Source organism: Chinchilla lanigera, unplaced genomic scaffold (genome assembly GCF_000276665.1).
Source record: "Chinchilla lanigera isolate Chin_1 unplaced genomic scaffold, ChiLan1.0 scaffold00008, whole genome shotgun sequence".
NCBI classification, from domain to species: Eukaryota; Metazoa; Chordata; class Mammalia; order Rodentia; family Chinchillidae; genus Chinchilla; species Chinchilla lanigera.
In genome coordinates this window covers 11,942,736-11,964,304 of record NW_004955409.1, presented here as the reverse complement: position 1 = coordinate 11,964,304, position 21,569 = coordinate 11,942,736, and the positions used below count along the sequence as shown (strand labels likewise).

Genomic DNA, 21,569 nt, shown 5'->3' with positions numbered 1-21,569 from the left:
CATTGGTTTTTAGAATTTTGTTCCAATGAGGGGGTAAACCAGACCTCAGGTGTCTTAGTTACTTTTCTCATTGCTGAGACAAAATACCCAACACCCAAAGTTAGAGGAAAAAAGGTATATTTAGCTCACAGTTTGTAGAGGTTTCAGTCCATAGTTGGCTGGCTCCAAAGCAGGGTGGCATGGCTGATAGGCATCACAGAGGAGAAACAGTTCATGGTGAGCAGAAAGTAGCAAAACAAGCTCTTTCTGTCCCTTATATCTTACCTAGGCTATCCACCCTTAGTCCTCAAGCTCTTGAATCTAGTATTGCACCATGAATCAGTCCCAGCATCAGACACTCTAGACCCAGCCACCTTTGAAAAAGCCCCTCTCATGACCTCATGAGGCTTTTGAGAGTCATCTAGACACAAACCATAACATTCCACTGCTGACCCCCTAAAGACTCACCCACATCCCTTTATGCAAAAGGCATTTAGTCCATCTCCAAGAGTTGACAGTCTTAACATTTTCAGCATTGCTGAAAAGTCCAAATCCAAAGTCTCCTCTGAGATTTAAGGCAAACTCTTAGCTGTGAGCCCCTCCTTGTACAAATGAAAAGAAAGTTAAATGCTTCCAATATTTAATGGTACAACATAAACATTACCATGCCCAAGATACAAATGGGGCGGGGGAAGGAATGGGACCAAAGCAAGTCCAAATTCCAGCAGGGCATACATTAAATCCCACAGTTCCACTTCCAGCGTCCAAGGCAGTCTGTGACAAGATGTGAACTCCAAAGGGGTTAGGGGGCTGTGCACCTATGGCCCTCCTGATGGTTGTAGCGCCCATGAATTCTTTCTTTGGCTGGCTTTGTTCACTCCTTGAAGCTTTCCTCAGATGATCCATGCTCCTGGCTTCTCCAACCTTCTGGTGTCTCCACTGCACCTTTGGCTCCACACTCACAGCTTCACACACTGCCCTCTCAGGGGGCACACTGCCTGGCTTCCCAGGGCTTCTTCTGAAATCTGTGTGGAAGCTTTTCTGATCCCACAACTCCTGCATTTTGCATGTGCTAAAACCAGAACCACGTGGATGATGCCCAGGTCTGCTGCTAACTGGAGCAGTACTAGCCAGGCTTCCTTCTCTCTTGACTGTAGGGATCCAGTGCCTATGAACCAAATTTCAAGGAGCAACTTACCTACGCCATCACCATTCTGGAACATGGTGCTCTGGGGCTCTCTTCTCAAAGCAAAGTCTTCCACTTTTGCAATTTTGGGTTGCAAATGGTGAAGTCCTGCTGCTTCCTGTGATGCCCTTAGGTCGTCTTTTCTATTCTCCTGTTCCTTCTCAGCAATCAAGATATCCTCTGCTCTATCTTTGCAGTCCACAGCTATGGCCAAACTCACAACATTTTAAATCATTCTGCTGGACTCTTTGCTCTTGATTCTCAACAGATCTGGCAAAAAGTTCCCAACAGTAGCCATGCCATAGCCTCAACATCTGACTGCCTTTGAAATTTCTTCTGCAAGATTAATTAGTCCATTGCCCTTAATCTCAGCCTCAGGCAAAGCCTCTGGACAAGAACAACATAGAGACAAACTTTCTGCCAAGATCTAACACACATTGTCTGGAGTCCAACAGCCAATGTAGTCCTTCTTTCAGACAGAAACCTCTCAAGCCTGGCCTTTACTGGCATCATTTCTGTCAGCATTCTGGTCTTCTGAGATCTGACCAGAATCTTTCATCAAGTACAGTCTAAGATGTTCCAGCTCTACTTTTTCAGTGGGCATCTCCAAACCTTTCTAAACTCTTCCCACAAACCAGCTCCAAAGGCTCCTACTCCACATAGTGAGGTGCAGTCACAGCAACAACTCCACTTCTCTGGTACCAAATTTTGTTAGTTACTACTCTTATTGCTAAGACAAAATACCCAGCACCCAAAATTAAAGGAAGAAAGGTTTATTGTAGTTTACCATTTGTAGAGGTTTCAGTTCATAATTGGTTGGCTCCAAGGTAGGGTGGCATGGCAGACAGGTATTGCAGAGGGGAAACAGTTCATGACAGGCAGAAGGTAGCAAAACAAGCAAAGACCACAGCTCTTTTGGTCCCTTGTGTCTTATCCATGCTGCCCACCCTTCGGGCCCGTAGCACTCACACCATTTGTCCTAGTGCTCTTGATCTTAGCATTGCACCATGAGTCAGTCCCAGCATCACACACTCTAGATCCAGCCACCTTTGAAAAAATCCCTCTTTTGACCATATGAGGCTTTTGGGGGACATCTAGACACAAGCCATCACACCAGGTTTTCAAATACCAAATGAACCTTTCTGTGTTGTTTAGTTAATCATCCTTAAAACACCAATTAGCAAAGTGCTTAGATACAAAGAGTTAACATTTGTTAGTTTAAAACTTACAGAACACCAGAAAGAAAATATTTCTCCCTTATATTTTCAAGGGTGGAGGCTGGGAGTCTGCATGATATATTAAAAGCCAATCTCATATACAAATACAGGACTTTCTCTTTTTGCATTTTTTGTTGCCTAAGATTATAGTTCATGGAGCACAATTTTGCATATTGTGACCTCTTTTTCAAATTCAATGTTTTTACTTTATTGATTATTGGGAAAATAGAGTCTGCCAAGAATGTACTCATCAGGAAAAGAAAAACATATAAATATTGTAATACTAAATTTATTGAAATGTCATGAGATTAATACAAGTTACCTTTGGTCTCTACAATTACAAGAGGTGCTCAGAGTGGTGGCTGTTAGCTTCCAGACATCTGGTAGTATGGCTAACTGCTGAAGTGTGTATACGTTTTTTGGCAGGGTCTGTATTTGGTAAGCCACTATGATTGACCAGTGCTGGGCACCTGGAATACATCATAAAACAAACTGACTATGGAGTAAAAGGAGATAGCTCCTCCCCAGGGCTCCATTTCCTGGGAACTCCCTTTATCTCCCCTTGGACCTTATCCTTAAGCACAAACCATATACAGCCTGACCTGCGTTTTATAACCATGACATAGGACCTCCCTATAGGTAGGCAGAAGAAGGATCTGGAAATATTGGTCAACTTGGAACATCAACAAAGCTATCATTGAATAAGCACTGACTGTATATACAAAGTTCTGTGCTCACTGCTGATGGTAGAAAGAATTACAGACCATGGACTCTGCCTAACCACGTATTTTAAAATGAGTTTAAGGTAACACATTCACATACAACTACAAGATAGATCATCGGACTATGCTAAAAAAAAGTATACAAGTGGCCCAGACTTTAAATCTTAGGCTACTGGAAAGAGTATCTTGTATTTTTCTTGAAGCCAAATGATAATAATGGTTGTTTCTCTTTCTTTCTGAAAGTTCTGATTCCTCCATCACTCTTGAATGAGAGTATCTCAGACATTGGACCACAATATATTTCCAGCTTAAGATGAGGTCTTGAACTTGCACCCCTTCCAGATTCATAAAAGCATCATCTTTTACATTTTTGAGGAAAAGATTCAGCGTGTGAACTGCAGAGGCAGGCTGATACCAGCAGATGGAGGAATTTGCCATTGGAACACTACACAAGGTACACGAGAGGTTCAGCAGGATGTGACCGCAATGCTAATCGCAGCTCTCTCTTTGCTCCACATGCTCAAGCACCAAAACATTCTGAAAGAATGACCCCATAATCTGAAGAAGATAAATAAATCTTGATTATTTTATATCACTGTGGTGAGAGAATAAAGTAGATGGTACTTTCTCCATCTTAAATATAAATATAGTGAAACCTAAAGAAATAATTTATTTTGATACAGAGCACTGGAGACAACTTAAAGATTAAAAAATCATAACATCTCAACTTTTTAGGCTAGATTTAGAAGATACTCAGAGCCTGATGTAGTAGTGGCTTGGGTCTTGGGTCTCCCAGGCAACTGTTTCTCTTTACAGATTGGAGGAGCAGAGCAGAGCTGTCTCTAGCACAAGGTGTTAAGCCTGTCTGCGCAGATCTGTCAACTGGTGAGATGGGTCTGGTAAAGTCACCATGCGCAGGTGAAGAGTCATTGCTGCAAGATGTCAGGGCATGCCTGTTGCTGGGATGTAGATTCCTTTGGGTACTTGAGCAAGCTGTGGGTGGCTGTGGAAGGCTGCAAATTTCCTGGATAAGAATTTACCCTGAGGGCAGGAGGCGCCCAATGATTAACTTCCAGGAAGAGCCTTAGTCATCAGTGGGAACTGGCAGGGTAGCAATTCTTGGTTCTGTGCCCCGCTCCAGCAACCTAGAAGCACATCCATGGGAATGTGGAGGGTTGTCTGAGGACACTGATGAGATTTTCCCACTGAGCTTTCTACAAAAATACTCAGGCTCCAGAAGCAGTATTTTATCTGCAGGAATGAGTGAGTCATTCTCTTTATCCTCTCCTGCAGAGCATACAGAAGGAGAAGGACTAACCATTGTACCTAGAATGGGCACTGTCAGCAGAGTGGGGGTGCATGGGGACACCTTCTAGAGGCTCCCAGAAATGCAGGACACAGTATGCCCATGCACTGAGTTTGGTAAGACAAATGCGAGCAAGGACCAGTGGGTGCCATTTGTATTGGGCTGTCTTCTGATTCAGACTCAAGAAGACTGAAGAAACATGCGTGATATATATATGTCATGCTTGAGAACGTATACATGTTCTTTATGCTATATTACCTTCCACCTTCCTAGAATTATCATTTACTAGATGTACTTAAATAAATGATGTCTCTCTTGATGTATAAGCACTTTGTAAATTCCCACTTCTTCTTCGGCAGAGCTCAGTGTTTTTACAGCAGCAAAACATACAGATTGGTGTATCACTTTTGAGTTTGTGTTGCAGTGACTTTTTACAAATGAATAACTCATGCAAACTGCACCCCCTCTTCACTGAGCTCCAGAACATTCTGAGCCACTCAGAAGTCCCACCTGTGGCCCCTTCTAGACAGTATCCCTCCTTCAGTATAATTGCTCCCTTGATTTCCAGTGGTGCAAATTATTTTTGCCTGTTTTCATCTTTGCACGAATAGAGTCATGCAATACATCACTACTTGTCTGACTTCCTGTACTCAACACTTTGCCTGTAAGTTTCACTTACATTCTTGCAAACTCCTGATATTTTCCTCGTTGAGTAGCATTCTCTTATATGAATGCAACACACTTCAGTGTATCTATTTTACCGCTGATGGACATTTGAGTTGCATCTAATTTGGGGATATTATGAGCAAGACTGCCATAAACACTTTTGTATACACATACTCTCATTTCTGTTTGGGAGTGTAATTGTTAGATCTGACCTACGCTTTAATGAGTTTTCCTTCCTTATATGGAAAATGTAGTTTGGTGCTGTGGTTTAGATGTGCTTTGAGGTGTCCCCCAAAGGCTCATATGCAGGAAGTATGATCCTTTGTGTGATGATGTTGAGGTATTGGAGCCTTTAACAGCCTATTGGAACCTAATGGAAGGTGGCTAAGGCACTGGCAGCCCCACCTTCAGAAGGGATTAGTGCAGAAAGGTTTCCCTCAGGATCCCAGTTAGTTCCCAGGAGAGCAAGTGTTATCAAAAGTGCAAGCCTGGCCCCCAAATCCCTGTTGCTTTATGCCCTGCCATGCAACAGCTCCCCTCCATCGTGATACCATCTGCTACTTTGTGATGTAGCCCATGAAGCTGTCTGGTCACATACATTTACCTTCCAAAATTGTGAGCTAAATAAACATTTTTCTTTACATATTACCTAGTCTCTGGTATTTTGCTAGAGCAAAAGAAAACTCACTAAGACATTTGGGTACAGATGTACAGGTCTTTTGAAGTGAAGGTATTAAAGCAATGAAGAAAATACATTTGATTGGGGAGCTAGATAAAAGAGTAGGAACTATTTAGAGTAGATGGGTACTGATTTTGGTATTTATCAATGTTAAATCCTCTTTAGATATCATAAGTTTTATAAGTGGTAACAATATAAACTACTGCATTGCTTATGTCAAACTTAAAAACCTGTATATTTTCCCACTGCCATCTGGAACATTATTTTAGGATAACTCAACCTACCTAATTTTTAGTCTTATTTCCAGAAAGAGATACTTAGGAAAGTGATTTTCAATTAGCAAAAACTTTATCAGTGTGGGTAGTTAAGAGTTGATTATAGCACTCATAGTTTATAGCTTTTACCACTAGAAACTGAAAAACACCAGCGGGCCTTCCAAATTTTTATTTTTGGTTAACGTTATGGTTTAGACCTAAAATGGCCCCTAAATTTTCAGGTTCAGAGGCAGGGCCTGGTTGGAAGTAGAATGTTGCTGGGGATATGGCTTGAAGGGTTACATTCTCCATCCTGATTCCTCTGTCTTTCTACTTCCTGGGCCCCATGATGCGAGCAGCTTTCCTCCACCAGGCCCTTCCACCCTGCAGTTTCTGCCAAGAGCCAGCCCACCATGGAAGCCATTGAAACCGTGAGCCCAACCAAACCCCTCCTCCTTTAACTTTTGGGTGTCAGGTATTGTGTCCCAACCACAGAAAAGATGACTAATACAGTGACTAAGCTGATAAATCTGTTTTAAGCATTGGCCATTGTGTTTCATGATGTAAACTATGAAGGCTGAGTGGAAGAAAATGGTGCTTAGTTTGAGTCTGAAGTGGGAATGGTTTTGTGATGTGGACCTCATTCAGAGTACAAGGGCCAAGTATCCCTGGGGTCAAAGGTACCTGGAAGATCTTGACCTAATGCTGAAGATTCTGTGTCTAATCTACAGGCGTATCACTTAGATGATTTATTGAAGACTGACATTCACTTTCATTTGCTTTCTAATTATAAACATAGCTTGTGTTTATTCTAGGAAATTTGGAAAACATATGAAATATAAAAATAAAAGTCATGTGCATAGCATTATCCTTTGTTAATATTTTGGAGTTTCTTTCAGCTTTTGAATAACTCACTTTAAAAATAGCTAATTTATTCAACATTCGTGTTTTTCAGAACTTCTTATGTACTGATAGCAAAGGGATGGAATTAGAAATGCTATGATCACCCACAGGGTCTCTCAAGCTTGAGTTTACATAACAGAACTGAGAACAACTCCAAGGTCAGTGCTGGGGTCTGGGGAGAGAGACTTCTGGGTGACCGTGCAGAAAGAGCTACCATTACAGCCTTGAGGCAGCAGTCCCTAGAAAGACCTGCTTGCCATATTGGCCCCTGGCCAGCATCCGGGAACTTTGATTGCAGTTTTCCCACCGTTCTGGAGGTGATAGGGATGGTTTACTGTGCTTAGGCTATAAAACAAAGTGGTTTATGCTGAACTCTTGCTTTTCTTCTGGGAGCTGCAAGTTTAGTATGTGTTAAGGCAGAGAGTTCTTGTATGATCAGCCTCAATAAAAGCTATAGGCACGGAATCCTAGCAGATTGGATTTTCATACATTGTCACATGTCATGGCTGGAGGAATGAAATATTAGGAGAGGACTCTAGAGGTTTATGCCTAGTTTCCTTCTAATTTTGCTCCAGGTGACTTTTTCCTTTGCTGGCTTTGCTTTGTGTCTTTGCACTGTAGTAAACTGTACGAGTATAACTCTTTCAGAGTCCTGTGACTCCTAGCGAACTACTGGTTATGAGGGTGGTCTTGGGGGTCCTGACATCATGACTCCCTGGGAAATTAGGTTATCAAAGAGCTGTTACCTGTGCTTTCACAGTGGCCCTTAGGAAAAGCTGGGAGTACGGCTCCTAGTGTGGGTCTCCCAAAGGTGAGGCTCTAACATTGGAATTTTGGGCTGGGAAAATAATGTAATATCCTAGGTAACATCCTATGAACTGGGGACACTTACTTGAGGAATAACTGCTTATTCAGGAAGAGAATAATCTCTGAATAAGTGTCCTGAAATTGGTATCAGACATCATGCACCTTGCTGGCTTTCTTTCCTTGGGTTCTGTTCTGCATCTGTGTTCCCGGAGATCACTCTGTTGGATGGAAGTGGCTTTCATGTCCTCTTGCCTTGAGACCCAATCTGCAATCTCTAGGCTTTTGAGGAGAAAGAAGTCCCTTCAAATGTAACGAATGCTAGCTCTATAGAAGAGTTTAGTTCCACATTCTCTCAGTGACCTCTGCCGGACTGGGCTGGTGTCTTCTTTTGCATAATCCGAACTTCCACCAAAGGACTTAAAGCATTTTAACAACAAACAAGAAAACAGGAGGACAAAAAGGAATGAAAGAAAAGAGGGAAGGGAAAAAGAAAATTAGTCTGCTCTGACAGCAGTTTTCTACGGTGTCCTCAATTTGATAATAACTGAGTTAAAATTATCCCTGTATCCACCCTGTTCCTAATTCACTCCCCTTTGTCCTGAAAAAGGTAATTTTTGTCTTTAAGGATGTGAGCTCAGATTGGGCATGGTGGCACATGCTGTGAATCCCAGAACTCTGGAAGGCTGAAGCAGGAGAATAGCAAGTTTGAGCCAAGCCTGGGCAGCTTAGCAATTTAGTGAGATCCTGTCTCAAAACAAAACAAAAGAGGGGCTGGGGATTTAGTTCAGCGGCACAGCGCCTGCCTGGCAAGCATGAGGTCATAAGTTCGATTGCCGGTACTGGAAAAAAAAAAATCAAAAACCAAACCAAAGAAAAGAAAAGAAAAGAAAACAAACAAAAAAACAAAAATCCTCAGACCTTGGACCTAAACAATTTAAATCAATTCCAAATGGATGGGGAGAAGTCTTGTTTCTTTCTTCCTCCAGATCGCCGTTAGCTGGTCCCAGTTGATAATGTCTCCTTTAGGCCCCACCTGCCACTCTGGGGAACATACGGCCAAGGAAGTGAGGTCCACCTCGAGTGTTGAGGGTGTGTCCCTGCCCAGGTGTGTCGTTTGTTCCCTTGTTTATGGAACAGCTGCTAGAGAGGAACAAATATTTGGGACAATATCGACCATGTGGTCTCTGTTTTATATCTACACCAAGTACTGTTTTGTTTTTGTTGTTGTTTTAAGAGAGAAAAAAACAGTGTAAAAATGATACAGAATTTCAAAACAAGATGATAGGAAATGAATGGCTATTATATTGCATATTGTTATTTTCAAAGTAGTTGCTCAGATTACACAATATAGGCATGCAAAATTGATTAAATAATATAAGCACTAACTGTGCCTTTCAATGAACTAATAGAAATTAGTATACAGTTATCTTAGCTATTGTGTGTATATATATTTTTTTAATTTTCCCTTTCTTCTTTTCTTCTTCCCTCCATCCCGGTTATTCTTTCCTTTTGAGCAGTTTCTTTCCCTTTCACAATATCTAGTATGCCTTTTGGATCTTATTTATTCTTTCAGTTTCTTACACTAGGGAGACAACATGGTGTTTACACATGTGGGCCCGATTTATTTCACTTATGAGTATGCTCTCTAGTTGCATCCATTTACCTATAAAAGCCTTGGGTTTATCTTTCTTTATAGCTAAGTAATACTCCATTGTATAAAAATACCACGTCTTTTTTACCCATTCCTTGGTTGATGGATCTGGGTTGTTTCCAAGATTTAGCTATGACAAATTGTGCTGCTATAACCATGGGTGCACATATATCCCTGTGGTATTTTGCTAAAATTTGGCAAAATTTTACTTCCGTTCATACACTCCATGTCAGATAACAAACATGACCCTGGCCATCTTCCTTGAATGAACATGAATGTGGCCGTCTTCTCTGGAATTGTGGAATGAATTAAGTTCATGAACTGAGGTACCTCTGTATATTTAATTATATGTTGACCATTCCCCAAAGCAAGGATAAAAGTTTAATCAAGAAGAATCACAGTAAGACAGGCAGTAATAGGCATTCAACACGTTCTAATTTAGTCCTCACATTATCTTCTGGTGTAGTTATTATCTCCAGTTTAGTTTTAAAAATCGAAAGCTATTGAAGTTAATTAACCTACGTGTGTCTAGCAAATTGTGACCTAGCTTAGGAAATAAGTTTTTGTGACCCCAGGGTCCACACTGAGAAAGATTTTCAGATCAGTAGGACCCAAGGAATAAAATCAGTGTTTTGTTTTGTTTTATATTTTACCAGCTGTGTGGATCCTTATGCTATTAAAAAAAAAAATTCCCAGCTCAGTGTCAAGAGCTGAGAGGCAGGGATTTCTGGTATTCATTGCCTGGAGAAGATGTGTCGAGTAAGTTGGCAGTGGCCCCGGTTTCTGCTGAGTTGTGGAAGCTCTGTTGTCTTTGAGCTAAATCAGTTGTGAGCGTTTGGCATTCTGAGACATAAAGTCAATATTGAAGAGAATTTCCCTCTCACTGTTTATTCTCTGCTGAGAGTGTAAATACCCTCTTCCATTCTGCCATTTCTAAAACATTTCCTTTGTTAAAAATAAAAAAATAACACATCCCAGAAATCAAAGGCATGGATTTAAACTGCATTCATTCATTCATTCATTCAAACACTCCATAGATATAATCTGTCTTCACTACCTGAGACACTTGGAACTAATCTGAGTGTCACCAGGCAGAATCTGAGGAGATTTCCAGAGCTGAGATAAGGAACCTGATACACCCTAGGTTTGCAGGTTTGCGGATTTCCATTTTAGAAGAGGGATTTTTAGGAAAAGGTGTGGAAAGGGCTTCCTGACCCATTTTGCTCCCCAGCATCACTCTCTCTCCCAGGAACAGCACTGCTCTCCCTCCTCTCACAGAACTCGGCCTTCCCTCCAGGGTGGCAGTCGCATTGTCTTGCCAGGCAGACATTACTTTTTAACCAGTCTGTTATGAATGAATGAACTGAAAGGAGGTCACAGGGCCTCTTAGGTACCATGTGAAAGGGGGGGTTGTTAACAGATTAGAGAAATGTATAGGCGTGGTGGCTCATGCCTGTAATCCCAGCTACTCTGGAGAATGAAGCAGACAGATCACAAATTCTAGGCCTGATTTTGCAGATTAGTGAAACCATGTCTCAAAATGAAATTAAGAACAGTGGCCAAGGAATTAGCTCTGCATGCCTTGGGTTCAATTCCCAGTACCACCAACCCCCCTGCCAAAAAAAAAAAAAAAAGAAACAGGAAAAAATTGGGGAAGGGAGGAGTTCTGCTGAAGCATCTACCCAGAAAGCTCCGCAGTTCCAACAGTGTTTAGTGCCTAGTAGTGCCCTCAGTACTTGAAAGGAACAGAGTGTTGTCTGTGGAAATCATTCAAATGTCCAAACCTGTCAAAAACTTCCAGATACTTCCCAGGGAAGCTTTTTACCTCCAGTTACTTAGAATTTAGTTAACAGCAATAGTACAAACAAAATAGTCAAAAGGAAAATAACACACACACACCAAAAGTATTCTTTAAACTGTTTTGGAGCATCAGAGATACTAATAGGTCCAAATCACTCGTAGAGGCAACTGTTCTAGTACACATTATCACATATTGATTGCATATCATACATATAAATGACATAGCAAATTAAAAGAAATTGATATAGCATCTTGCTGTGTACTCCAGGCTGGCCTTGAACTTGCTGTCCTCTTGCCTCAACCTCTTGAGCTCATGAGCACCACACCTGGCTCAGATGTGGCAGTTTTACTGCCTTCAGTTGTACTTCCCAGTGAATGACCATTAATTTTGTGCATGTACAGTATACCTTTTCTATGGTGCATTACAACAAACCTCTTTGAAAGACCTTTTAAACGTTACTTATGAGGTGATTTAGGTTTCCCTGGTGTCAGTGCAAATGACTCCACAGAAGCGACAGCCCAGGGAAATGAGGGCCCACCTATCTTGCTATTTTTTCAAATACATAGGCTCTGGCCACTGTCTTTGAGGGTGTGTTATCCTTTGTCCCTTACATCCTGGCCCTTAGCCTAGAAGCCTGTTACAGTCACCCAGGGAATGTATAAAATTGCAGATTCTCAGCCTGCAGCCCAGACCAAGTAAGTCAGTGGCCTGACATCAGAGTTTCTAGGTAGTGGTGCTGGAGAAACACTGCTCTATCAGTGTCTGACGGGTTTCTTTAGAGATACGTTGTAAGATGTGTCTTGATTGGAGAGATGTTAAATATGAAAAATAAAGTTGAAAAAACAAACTTTTCATCTGAGATGTAAGAAAATAGGAGATAATTTTGATTGTTACTCTAGCCCATAGTGGATTCAGCCCATAGAAAATATATTGGGTTAGACAGGTTTTTTTCAGCTGTTTGCCTCTAATGTGTCTTTGAAAGTTTCTTCTCTCTGAGGCCGGTGATTATTTTTTCCTTTGGTTACACGGGGAGACTTGGCAAGGCACGTAGGGTGAATAAAGCCTGATACTTGAGACTTCTACTTGGGGGGGAATGGGGAACAAAACAAAAAGCACCTTGAGATGTCAGCATAAATCTCCTCCTCACTGGGTGCGCCGACCCCTGTACCCTCTGGGCTACCTTTGGACCCCTGATGTCATCTCCACATCCTCTGGGCCAGACTTCAGTGCTTCATTTGGTCCACTGGGACTCCCTTCTCTCCGTCCCTGAGGCTTGGATTCTCTGAGATCAAGGAAAATTTCCCCTCAGTTGGACTGGTGGAAGACCAACCGACCGGCAGCTGTGTTTCAGAGGTGGAAATTGCACTGCTTTCTTTAATTTTCAGCCTGAGTTGAAATCTTGAAGATGTGGAATTTGTGGCGTAGAGTTTCAGCTGGACCTTAGAAGTGTTAAAAGCCGAATGATTTCTCTCTGATGAAGATATTTGCCATCTTCCTGCTGACACATCGGGTACACCACCACACCTAGATAAACTGAGCATCTGACAGCCACACTACCCACCAGGCAAGTAGGAAAATGAGTGTGCAAATCAGCATGACAGCAGGTACAATCAGGACCCTCTTTTGCTGTGGACTCGCTCATTATAAACTCATTAGCTAAGGTTGAAACAGTCTAGAAACAGAATGGAGAGTTGTACATATTTAATACCTTCATTTTTCCTTAAAAGTAGTTTGTTAAGTAGTGGCATAGAATAAATCAATAAATCCAGGAACTCTTCGGTGCTAGAAGTGGGCTTCGATAGAATAAAGATGGGTGCAGTTCATTAAAGAAGACAGATAGTTATGATTTATGAGCAAGGATAAAAAGGGGGGTTTAAAATGCAAAACAGAAGTTAGAGAGCAATTTTAGAAAGCCGAGAAGCCCTCACATAAAATATTAGGTAGTGACTCAAACCTCCTTGCCAAACATCAGGTAAATACCTGCATTTTATGTTTAACACCTTAATGTGTAGAATGTGATGTAGTTAATAATAGGTTTTGCTTGCCAGTGAACCAGTTTTTGAATAATAGTTTCAGCATTTCAAAATAGCCTTCATATCTTCTTCGGGATTTTTCTGTTCAAGATGTACAAAATTCTCTTTGTGAATTGTCCTGTAGCTGATCTTAGTAGTCCCATGCCACTGTGATTATTGCTGTCTTAAAATTGCTTTTCATGTGTCATATGAGTCACTGCTTTTTCTCAGTTTCTTTGCTACGTTCCTCCATTAGTTTGTGTAGAAGAAATTTAATAAATTTCTTCTTTAATAAATTTCTTCATATTTTATGAAGTTCCTTCAAGGAAAAGCACTGCCTCTGAAAAATTTATTGATTGCTTATTCTGGGAATTCCACTTTATATTTTTGGATTGTGATTGACTGAAAGTATCTAAAAGCACAGAAAGCAAAACTGTGTAAGAGAGTGAGATGGTAAGATGGTAAGGTGGTAAGGTTAAGTTAAAATTTGTTAATCATGTACAGATTGCTCAAAGGCTAATGCTACCTCATGCTTGGTAGTACTTGTTATTTGCCAGGCACTGTTTTGAGTGTTTTACCCTCAAAATAATCTTTTTATCATCTCCACTTTAGAAATGTGGCAACTGTGGGTCAGTTTTTGTTATTTTGGATGCACAGTTGGCAAGACTTGAGCCAGGGTGCTGTCACTGCTGGATTCTGTGCTCTGTCACTATATAGTGCTAGGTGTGATCAAAATATACAGTGAATGTTTAAATAAAAAATTGTTACAGTAAAAGACACACTGACATTACTCCTTAAAATACTCTCTCTCCCTTCAAACACACTGATCCTACCACTCTTGCCATTCTCTGAAGCAGTTCTGGGAGTCTTCTTTCATGCCATTATAATGTGCATTCAAAAGTACAGCAGCAGCATGTTCAAAAATGGTGAATGCTGCTGCCGAGTGCCATTCAGTGGAAAGGCAGGCTCCTAAAAACTTTACAGTGTGTCCTCTTCCACTTCATGCACTAGATCTGGCACTGTGTGGCTTTTGGTTTTTCTCCAAAATCAAAATGACCATGAGAGGTAAACATTTTGAATTGATTTAGGCATCATGACAGCACAACTAATGGCACACATAAGAGGACTTCCAGAACTGCTTCAGAAAGTGGCAAAAAGGGTGGTCTCAGTGTGCTTGAAGGAAGGGGTAGTATTTTGAGGGTGATTAATGGCAATATGTCTTTTACTATAATAAATATTTAAAAATTTAAACATTCACTATATTTTTCAGTCACATCTAGTACTTCACAATCTTCAGGATCATGTGGTAGAGCAGAGCACAGAGGCTACTTAGGAATTGATGTTTATATTTAATAAGTCTTTTACTACAAAAAGCAACATAATATGCTTTATTTCTCCATATGCTTTTTTTTCTGTGCAGAGCATATGGCAGTCCTCTCTTACCACACTTTTGCTCTCTGTGTGTTTAGATACTTGCAGTCAACCATAGCCCAACTATGTAAAGTGGAAAATTCCACAAAAAAGCAATTAATAAGCTTCAAATTGCACGCCCTTTTCAATAATACAAAGAAATCTTGTGTCATCCTGTTCCTTCCTGCCCGGGTTGTGAATCATCCCTTTGTCCAGTGTATCCACACTGTATAAGCTACATACTCATTAGGCACTTAGCTGCTGATTGTCAGATCCACTGACTTGAGGTATAGTAGTGCTTGTGCTCAGGTGTCCCTTATTTTACTTAATATTGGCCCCAAAGTGCATGAGTAGTGTTGTTGGTAATTCAGACATACCAAAGAGAATCCCTAGTGTGCTTTCTTTAGGTGAAAAGGTAAAAATCCTCCACTTAATACAGAAAAATAAACATGCTAGATTAGTAAGATTTAAGGTAGGAATGAATCTGCAATTTGTGACATTGCAAAGAAGAAATTTGTACTAGTTTTGTTGCTGCCCTTCAGACTGAAAAAGTTATGACATGGTGTGTGATAAGTGCTTAGTTAAGCCAGAAAAGAAAGTTATAGAGTTTGGCATTATCTGCCATTTCAAACACCCACTAGGCATCTTGGAATATATCCTTCACTGCATATAATTATATACTGAACATATTGTCTCTATGAAAGAATTTTAGCCAGATGTGAAAACCACGGATTTATACACTTGTGAAGCTTTCTCCCATCAAGTTGATTTCCTTAAGGTTATGGTTTATATCTAGATGTCTCCCAGGAGCCTGTGTGCTCATAGTGGGCTTCCGAGAGAGGACTGAGCCATGGAGCACTATAAATAACTTGATCTCAGAGAGAAGATCACTGGGAGTGTTACAAGGAAGGGCATATCTCACTCCCTGGCTCCTCCCTTCTCTCTCCTCCCTTCCTCTCTCTGATTCCTGGCCACCATGAATTCAGCAGCTTTCCTCGAACCTTCCACCATGAGTTTCTGTATTGGAGCCTATTGAACATGAACAGAAACATGAGCCCAAATGAACCTCTCCTCCTAGGGGCTGGGGATTTAGCTCAGTGGCACAGCACCTGCCTGGCAAGCAAGAGGTCGTGAGTTTGATTCCCAGTAACGGAAAAAAACAAAAAATAAATAAATAAACCTCTCCTCTTTTAATTTGTTGGTATTGAACATTAGTGATAAAGAAAGTGACTAATATGGATTTTGGTTCCAGAGAAGGATGCTCATTGCCATGATGCTACCTGGTCACAGAGTTTAGAAGCCTTTGGAACTGGTTTGTGGGAGGAGTTTGGAAAGGTTTGGAGATGCCTGCTAGAGAAGTCCTAGAATGCTGCAAGTTGAATTTGAAGAGAGATTCTGGTTGGAGCTCAGAAGACCAGAATGTTGATAGGAAGGAAAATGGTAAAAACTGGATTTAAGAGTTTCATTTGGGAATAAGTACTCTTGGCATTTGGATTCCAGACCATGTGTGTTATGCTCTGGTAGAAAACTTGCTACATTTTGCTCATCCTAAGACTGTGTAGGAGACTGAATAAAAGTGGTAGAACAAGTAATCTGGAGGAGAAAATTTAAAGGCAGCCCAATGTTTAGGCTCTGGAATGGGTACTGCCTGCTGCTTTTAGAGTGAAAGGTTTAGAGTGCCAGGTTTTGAGTAAAAATCTGGAGCAAAAGCTCATTTGAAAAATTTTCAGTTTCTTCAGAAAGGAAGGCCCAGTAAAGCTGTAACAGAGGAGACTTTGGTTGATGAAAAGATTGGCATTACAAAGTAGCCAAATATTTTGCATCAGGACAATAGAAACATATGCCTTGCCATTATAGGAACCAGCGAGACTTCTCCCTTCACAGAATCATGGGAGTAAAGCTCTAAAGCTTTCATTTGAAAAGAGAGCCCCAGTGAGCCAGCTCACTGAGGGCGAACTAGAAAAGAGTTTCCCAGAGTTTAGCCATCCAGACACTTGGAGCCCTCTCCAGCAGCACACCCTGGTATCATTTACATGGTGCTGGTTTTATGGGCATGCAAAATGCAAGAGTTGTGGGGGTCAGAGAGGCTTCCATGCAGATTTCAGAAGAAGGCCGGCAGTGCGAGGCAGTGTGTCCTGGGGAGAGCAGTGCATGAAGCTGTGACAGTAAAGGCAAAAGTGCAGTGGAAACCACAGGAAGTTGGAGAATCCAGGAGCACAAAATGTCTGAAGAAGGCTGTGTTCACTGAGTGGATCCAGCCTAAGAGAGAGGCCATATGTATTGCACTTAGCAATGCCATAAGGGTGGGGCCACCCAAGTTCTTTGGAGCTCACATCTTTGCCCTGGGTACTGAACATGGAGCTACAGAATTTAATGTTTTCCCTGTTGTGTTTTGGTCTTGTTTTGGACCCATTGGTCTCTATTATTCTCCTATTATTCTTCTTTGGAATGAGAATGTTTACTCTGTGTATGTTGGGATTAAACTTTCTTTTTGAATCAGCTACTGCCATTGTGCCATGATCCACTTGAGATTACAACCCAGATCATCTACTTTTAAGTAATGTTTTTCTTTTAATAAAAAACAGAGACAGTCCACTGAATAAGGCTAATAATAATGTGAAGGAGATGAGTGACGTTTAGCTATTCAAAGAAATGTTCCAGGAGCCAGGTTTGGCAAAGTCAGTATATACATACTGTTTTGCAGCACAGGTTTGAGGCTTTTGTGGAGGAAGGCTGGTCAGAATTTCCAGCTCTTGGATATAGACCCCCGGAGCACTCAGACCGTGGATAGTCACATCAGATTCAGGCTCAGGAGTTTTTGTAAAACTGGGGGCAGTGCTATGCTCTCGAGGAAGTGCCTTGAACAGTGTAAACTTTCAAGAGCTCTGGGATCTTTCCCATCATACTTTGCTGAAGAAGTATTGCTCTGACAAAGGATAATTGTCTCCCCCAAATAGGTAAAGACTAAGAAATTCTATGGAGACGTTTTGTTCTCTCATAAAAATCATTTATTGGCACACTGAAAATGACCCTTTTTTTTCTAGTACAGTAGCTGTATACATCTATAATTGCGATTCAGTGTAAACTACGTGTTACAAGTCACTAGAAATCTAATTAGCAGGATAACTTTTCTAGAGAATGAGAATAACTATGAGTCTACAGCGGCCCAGCCATCGAGTCTCATTGGAGCATAATCAAATATCAAACTAGTGTTGTCCAGCAACAGAGTGTTTCTGTAGCCACGGGAGACCGAGATGGACATAAACAGGATAGCACCCATCCAATAAATTAGGTTCTAGCTAAAAAAAAAGTCACAACTGACAGAAATAATTGAAATAAAGGAAGCACAGAAGTAAATAATTAGCTATTTACATTTATCATTTTTGCTAAAACTTTGTTAGCTTTCCCATTCGACCTCTTCCCGTGTCTTTGCTATTCTTGTTTTCTTTATTTTTTTTTTTTAAATGGGGGAATTTCTTGGTTCACTAGAGTATATTTAGACAGCTAATTAGAACTTTCCCCTGCTCAGATCCTACAATTTCTAAAACTTCATGTGAGACTGAAGAATGAGAAGGGTAAGTTTCTAAGTAATAAGCATTACTCAGTAATAATAAGCACTATTCTTTCAGACCTAGTAATGACATAGGGCTTTCGGTTTTCCAGCATTCTTAGAATTGCTCTGGAAAGTCAGGCTGTGAATGACAGCAGAGAGGACGGATTTTCATTTGTAACAGGTACAGACAGGACACACGGAGCAGCATGCTTGTCCTGAGGGTGTGAATATACTGTGGGCTGCAACTGCAGATTCCCATTACTGAGGAGTCCTCTGCCCTTGGGTCACCATTTTTTAAACCACCCATGTTTAAGGCTTAGTACACTGCTGCATTAATGAGTAGGAATGCTGATCGTGTTTCTCCCAAAGAAGGGCTCTGTGACGAGTGGCAGTAAGGACCATAATTAAAATAATGCAGTTGAGAAGGCAATGAGTTGGTATATTTCCAGTGCGATGGCCGGAATGTGTGCGTTTTAGCGTCCTTCTAGGAAATGTCAAAGATGTTGCCAAAGAGCCTGTATGACCTCCATAATTCTTTTCTGGTCCTCATAACTATCTGTAATTGTTTAATTTCTGCTTGGTTCTCCTACTGGGCTGTAAGCTGCAGGAGGACAGAGACTATGCTCATCTGTTTACCTAATGTTTCCACAGTGTCTAGAACAGTGTCCTTGTATCTGGAATAGTGCCCGTTTTAATTGTTCTCCGTTAAAAATTTGTACTAAATAAATGAATCAAATATCAAATCTCCTGGTTTGGCTTTCTGTAGAGTCTTTCCAAGTTCACACAATGGCCAGGGATTCTGGCCTGACTTACTGACGGGGTCCTCTCAAGGCTCCTACCCTGCTGAGAACCCGTGTGGCTGATAATTTGTGCTTCAATAGGGAGTAAAACCTGTCAATTCTAGAGTCACTGTGCTCACCTCCCAAAGATCAGCTCTGCAGAGCTAACAGTGCGTGAGAGGTACTAGGGCAATTCCTTCTAGAAGAGAATCTATAAGCTCCAAATTCAGCTCCTTTTCCCCTACCTACCCCTACAACCTCTTTGATGGAAAGCTTAAGGAAAACCTCAGGAGAATTTATTCTTGGCAGTGCCAGTTCAGTAAGTCACCAATAACATGATCAGAAAAGGAATGAACTCACGTAACAAAAAAGATTAAGTGAAATAAAACCATAATCTGAGGGTGGGAAGGAAGTGATGTGGCTGTGTAGGTCCTTGCTTGGTGAGAGTCGATGGATGGGGAAGTGAACAGAGGCGTGACAGCGTGGAGAGGCCGGAGGGAACGGGCTGGGCTGTGGGTGTGAAGTCTGCCGAGGACCAGCTGTTCTCTCCTCTCGCTCCTCCTGCCGACTCTACCTCCCGTCAGGTTGGAGCTCCCTCCTCTCGCCCTCTCAGTCCAAGGAAACCGGCAGCTGGAGCCCCCACAGAACATCCTTAGGCTATTGATGCTCTGCTGGAGTAGAAGTCGGGGACCGGGATCCCAGTATGAAGTGTGACCTAGGGGACAAGACTGTGAGTTCTGCTCCCTGGCCGGGGAGCCGGGGTGCTGTGGGTGTGCTCCCAATTCAAAAAGGGGGCTACTCCCTTCTCTCAAAGTTCTATTCTAGCTGACAATAAAGATATTCTAGCAGAATTCTAGCTGTGGGGAGAGTCTGCCTACCATGCTGGACTTTCACACCCTGGTGATTCTTGATGCTAAGTTCTCCGCCACCTGCCTCTTCTAAGGGATTCTGGGAGGTCTTGTGCCTTACAGCTGAAGACACGGGCACTGATTTGCAGGGAAAAAAATTGCTGGAGACACTGCAGTGACCACTGGATGGAGATCAGCTCCATGGATGGAGAACAGATTCACAGAGACAACCCTTGCCCTATTTCCTAGCCACTAGTTATTCCAAGTGAGGATAAACCTTGCCTCCTGGGAGTGCATGGGTGATCAGATGCCAGTTATGAAGAAATTGGTGTCTATATTATTTCACCAATTTCTGTTCAACCTCAAATCTCAGAGGACAGCTTCACGGACCAGACTAGAATCATTTCACTCAGTACTATTATTTTCTTCCCTCCTGTCTGTCTTCTCCAGCCTGAGGCCTCATCTAAAGATAATTAGAACCTCCTGAAAACCCCCAAAGAGCATCTAGTCTGACAGTCTTTGGAAGGGAAATACGAAAAACTTTAAGGGTTTTGAGAGCTTCACTTGTAGGGATAATGTATGGTTTGCTTTCTTCCAGTGTTGGGGCTAAACTCTGTATTATTAAGATTCCATCATCCCAGAAAACCCATCTACTTGCAGGAAAGAGAAGGGCAAGAGTCACTGGTTTGTAACCAATTTTACTGCTTATAGTCATAAACAAAAATGAGTTTCAAAAATAGTTTCGGAGGCTGTGGTTCTGGAAAGGGCAAAGTGTTTTGATTCTCAGGTCCTGGTTGAGGGCAGCCTTTCCCAGGATGCAGTTCATGGCTGTTGTGGACAGGCCCAGCTCAGGAGGGTGTTGAAATCCTGAGTCCTAACAGGCTTCCGGGGCACAGCTCTCCCTGCTGCCTGGTTCTGATTCTCCTCCCCACCCCTGCCCCAGCCCATCCCAGTCCCGCTCAGGCCACAGAGGCTTTGCATAGGCTGTTTCCTGTGCCTGGAAGTTTCCACACCAGGCCCTCCTCAACTGTCCTGAGGCAGCACTCACTTATGACTGCAATAAACCCAGCCTGTGTGGACCGTCCTATTTTAGACTGCAAATGCCCTCCCCCAGCCCAGCCCTTCTGGTCACCTAGCTTACCCTGTGTCACTTTTCCATGCACTCCTCACTTTGTAACACACCTTACCATTAATATCTGTGTCCTATAACTAGAATGTAAGCTCTGGGAAGGCACGATTTTTAATCTACTTTTTTTATCCCACTGGTGTATACCAATACTTATAATTGTGCCTGGCATAGTAAAAGCATTCCATAGATATTTGTGGCATGCACGCATGCATGAACGAATGGGAAGAACTCGCTGCTTTATATCTACAATAAGTCATCGGAAAGTAACCTGCAGGCAGACATTATGTTTTCTATTCCTGCAACAGCCAGCAAGGCTGCACGGCAGGACAGAGCAGGCCCCCAAACCTCACTCTTACTTCTTTACTTCTCAGGTGCTCAGAGAGCTTTGTGTGAGTCCTCTCATTTGTTTTCCTGTCACTTGGATCCAGGTTTTCATTTCTACCTAGCAATGAAACTAGAGTAAACAACGAATAGAACAGCTTCCGGCGCTCCATTGGCTGTTAACAAATCCGGGCAGAGACAGGGAAGGGGACGCTGGGTGCCATCTTTCACCACATCGTGCCCTTCTCGCCTCCCTTCCTCCCCGTCTCGCTCTGGGACTTACAGGGTCAGCTTCCTCCGGGGAGTTTGATTTAACCGCGCGGGAGCAGCCTTTGAAACAGCAACC

At 42.0% G+C, this 21,569-nt stretch overlaps 1 protein-coding gene across 6 annotated transcripts in view; it reads right to left on the bottom strand.

The window, feature by feature from the left end:
• Nucleotides 1-17,586: 17,586 nt before the first annotated feature.
• Trim9 (tripartite motif containing 9) overlaps nt 17,587-21,569 on the bottom strand; it is a 109,002-nt gene continuing 105,019 nt past the window's right edge. For all 6 annotated transcript variants that reach the window (XM_005376796.2, XM_005376798.2, XM_005376797.2 and 3 more), the window contains one exon: nt 17,587-19,640. In XM_005376796.2, coding sequence (XP_005376853.1) covers nt 19,578-19,640 — 63 coding nt within the window. In that variant the 3' untranslated portion in view covers nt 17,587-19,577. The remainder of the gene's footprint in view (nt 19,641-21,569) is intronic.